The sequence below is a fragment of the Pteropus alecto genome, unplaced genomic scaffold, assembly GCF_000325575.1.
Source record: "Pteropus alecto unplaced genomic scaffold, ASM32557v1 scaffold50, whole genome shotgun sequence".
NCBI lineage: Eukaryota > Metazoa > Chordata > Mammalia > Chiroptera > Pteropodidae > Pteropus > Pteropus alecto.
The window spans coordinates 7,945,541-7,949,482 of record NW_006431918.1 but is presented as its reverse complement, the minus strand read 5'-3'; the positions used below and the strand labels follow the sequence as shown (position 1 = coordinate 7,949,482).

At 43.9% G+C, this 3,942-nt stretch overlaps 2 protein-coding genes across 2 annotated transcripts in view; one reads left to right on the top strand and one right to left on the bottom strand.

The window, feature by feature from the left end:
- LRBA (LPS responsive beige-like anchor protein) overlaps window positions 1–3,942 on the bottom strand; it is a 558,252-nt gene that overhangs the window by 237,534 nt on the left and 316,776 nt on the right. The window lies entirely within an intron of this gene.
- Window positions 7–2,628, top strand: MAB21L2 (mab-21 like 2). Its single transcript, XM_006906267.1, has one exon. It carries the CDS (start codon window positions 934–936, stop codon window positions 2,011–2,013), a length of 1,080 nt encoding a protein of 359 aa, XP_006906329.1. The 5' UTR covers window positions 7–933; the 3' UTR covers window positions 2,014–2,628.

The window sequence follows — 3,942 nt, the reverse complement described above, 5'->3', positions numbered from 1 at the left end:
GAGGACTCAGAAAGTGGAATCTGCACAAGAAACCTAAAGGGGGAGGAGAAGAAAAACCCTTGAATCGTTATAACTAAACCCCAGATGCAACGCAAGCAACGACTTCGTCACACTAAAATAGATTTTGTGAGGGCCCAAATTATAAACTACGAAGCAGAAATGAATATCAAACAACATCCAGCGGTTTGCACCTAGAGAAAGACAAGAACCTACTGCAAACAAACAAGCCCAGTCCAAACAACGCCTCCAGTAGGAACAGAGGAATACCGCTACAGCAGGACCCCCGAGAAGAGATCAGACCAACACGCTGAGAGTGGGGAGTCAGCAAACCTCCAAATCTCCGAGTGTGCCACGGACTGAGTTGCACTTTACTGCTCTCTGGACATTAATTATATCCTTCACCTTCCATTTGTGGGAGGGTGAGGAGAGAGGCAGTCACCTACGCAAGTCCTACCAGCGTGGGAGAGAAGTTGAGAATGAAACACTGAATGTTTCGCTTTTATTTTAAATTTTACTTTGGCACTTAAAAGATCTCATTTCCAGATTTCTGGGCAATCTCGGCTGCAAACATCTAAGCCTAAACTCTTGGTTAGGCTTTTCCCACACTTTTCCCCCTCCCTTCAACTCTCCACGCTCGTCTTTATTTTACATATCAAGAGAAAGCAAAAAGTCCCAGCAGGTACTTTTCTTTTTCAAAGATCACTTTTTTCCTTATTTTCTGGAGAAGAAAGGAGGTTTCAGAAAGAAGGGAAAGAAAGATTCCGCTGGCTGTGGCCTCAGCGGGTCAGCCCAGGTGGAAAACAAGAGTGAAAGTGGGGCTGAGGGGAGCGCACCGCCTCTTTCGCAAGCCGCAGGGCCACCACCAGTGCGTGAGCCTTGGATCCCTCAACGTACTGCGAGACGCCGGTGTATAGCCCGGACCTGTGCCCCAACATGATCGCCGCTCAGGCCAAGCTGGTCTACCAGCTCAATAAATACTACACAGAGCGCTGCCAAGCGCGCAAAGCGGCCATCGCCAAGACCATCCGAGAGGTCTGTAAGGTGGTCTCGGACGTGCTAAAGGAAGTGGAGGTGCAGGAGCCTCGCTTCATCAGCTCCCTGAGCGAGATCGATGCCCGCTACGAGGGGCTGGAGGTCATCTCGCCCACAGAATTCGAGGTGGTGCTCTACCTAAACCAGATGGGCGTCTTCAACTTCGTGGACGACGGCTCGCTGCCCGGCTGCGCGGTGCTCAAACTGAGCGATGGTCGGAAGCGGAGCATGTCTCTCTGGGTTGAGTTCATCACAGCGTCTGGTTACCTCTCCGCGCGCAAGATCCGATCACGCTTCCAAACGCTGGTGGCTCAAGCGGTGGACAAGTGCAGCTACCGGGATGTGGTCAAGATGATCGCGGATACCAGCGAGGTCAAGTTGCGCATCAGAGAGCGCTATGTGGTGCAAATCACTCCGGCGTTCAAGTGCACCGGTATCTGGCCTCGCAGTGCGGCACAGTGGCCTATGCCTCACATCCCCTGGCCGGGCCCCAATCGGGTGGCGGAGGTCAAGGCCGAAGGGTTCAACTTGCTCTCAAAGGAGTGCTACTCGCTGACCGGCAAGCAGAGCTCTGCAGAGAGCGATGCCTGGGTGCTACAGTTTGGGGAGGCAGAGAACCGCCTGCTGATGGGCGGCTGCCGAAACAAGTGTCTGTCGGTGCTGAAGACGCTGCGGGACCGCCACCTGGAACTGCCAGGCCAGCCGCTCAACAACTACCACATGAAGACGCTGCTGCTGTATGAGTGCGAGAAACACCCGCGGGAAACGGACTGGGACGAGGCATGCCTCGGTGATCGGCTCAACGGCATCCTGCTGCAGCTCATCTCCTGCCTGCAGTGCCGCCGCTGCCCTCACTACTTTCTGCCCAACCTCGACCTTTTTCAGGGCAAACCCCACTCGGCCCTGGAGAGTGCTGCCAAGCAGACCTGGAGGTTGGCCAGGGAAATTCTCACCAATCCCAAAAGCCTGGACAAACTATAGGGTGCTGGGGACTGCTTGAAAAGCAACACAACCAGGAATGCTCTCGTGCACACAACACACTACTCAGCAACAAACACCGGAAACTCGACACAAACTTTTATGTAAGCCACCTGAAAGAAACGAACCAAGCGGCAGACCTTCATTAATTAACAAGCAAACAAAAAGAGGGGAGTCAGCCAACGAACCAAACACCACAAAATCACGTTCTTGCACAAAAGTGATCGTTTTCTTCCAAACAATGTGAATTTAAAAGGTCACACAAAAGAAGCAATCGAGCTTTGCCACCACAAAATGAAACCCCAGGTACATTTTCAAATCAATGTATAGTAGTTTCTCCCCTTTTCCTTCTCTCCCTTTCTCCTCTCCTCTCTATTTTCTGTCTGTCTGTCTCGCTTTCTCTCATTTCATTTTGTTTTTGGTTGCCTGAATGTTGTCACCAAGTGAAAAAAAAGTATTTAATTATATGTAAAATTTCTCTTTAAAAAAAATTTTTCGCTGATGTTAAATGCATCTCAGTGCCAATGTCAGACTGTGCCCTTCCCTCTCTTGCGCCTTTACCCTCGCCCTAAGCAGTCTTGTGGAAAGCAGTAATAAAAATATTACTTTACATTGTAATTGACTGTTTGTGGATTGTTCTTAAATGAAGGCAAGTGAGATCCTAATTTATAATTTACAATGTAAAGTTGTGAATTTGAGAAACTAAATACAAGAAGCTGTCATTTGACCTCTAATTTGCAAAATTTACAAATACAGCATATTTTATAAGCATACAAGTTCCCACCAAAATTTTTAGAAAAGAGAAAATATTAATTTTACCCAACTATATATGTTCTGTAGGTTTTAAGATTAAAACTCGTAACCACATTGACGTTTGAAAAAAAAAAAAAACCCAGATTTTATATGGAAGAACAGATTTTAATCCCAATTTTTTAAATAGAAAAAAAAATAGATTTGCTTTTTATGCAATAAAGTCCACTCTGAGTCCGAAATACAAAGGAAATATTTATGGATCTTTTCTGAATAGTTAACACTATCAGTTGACACTTTCCTTCAGTCATTGTCCTCTAAGCTTTGAATAATAAAAACTTAACAGTAAAAAGGATAAAATGATTATAGCAATATTCCTTTTCCTAGCAAATGGTGATATGAACAACCCAGATTTATGAATTACTTCAATTTTTAAAACGGCTTAGTTATAAATGCCAAAACTATGACCATTTTTATCAAATTCCCAGAATTACTTGGAATTATTCTGCAGCTTCTTATAGGCAATTTAAACAAAGAAGGTTTTGATACAATTTTTATAATGCCCCCAAATTTTACTATTTCAAGAATTTACATACAGGAAAAGTACATTACTACTCTTTTTGCCTTTAAGGTAACAATGCAATTACTCCTTTCAACATTTCAACTTTAAGGTTTCTTTTTAACACAAAGAAATAACTGATTTTTAAAAAGTTGGTAAAAGTGAAAGTATCCTACAGGAACTGGTTAGTCTTGTTTATGTTGGAGGTAACAATATATTCCATAAGATATGCTAATGATAAAGCCACAGGTATAGAATATACATCAGATGTTATCCAATAGTATTTAAAATTTGCCCTTTGAATTCGCCTAGTTTTTAATTTATTGAGAAAATTCCATAAATGAGAGATATACAGAAAAATGTTCTAAAAAGCAATTTTAAAGATCAGAGGAACATGTCTGCATGGGGGAGGGAGTGTATGGAGGGATAAGCCACAGGCTAGCAGAGATGGATGAAAAACAAGGAAGGGTACTCAGGGCTCTGTCGCCTAGTTCATTTGACAAAACAGTCTGAAGTCATAAGATTTCCTGGTAAAATTTCCCTAGTAAAAACAGTTCTGTGTTAGAAATATAAACTTTGATCTTATCAGTTCTGAAATCATCCCCAGTCTTTCAACCTGTATC

Excerpts from the sequence above, each read along its gene's own strand:
- MAB21L2 (XM_006906267.1), top strand. The coding sequence starts at position 934 with ATGATCGCCGCTCAGGCCAAGCTGGTCTACCAGCTCAATAAATACTAC.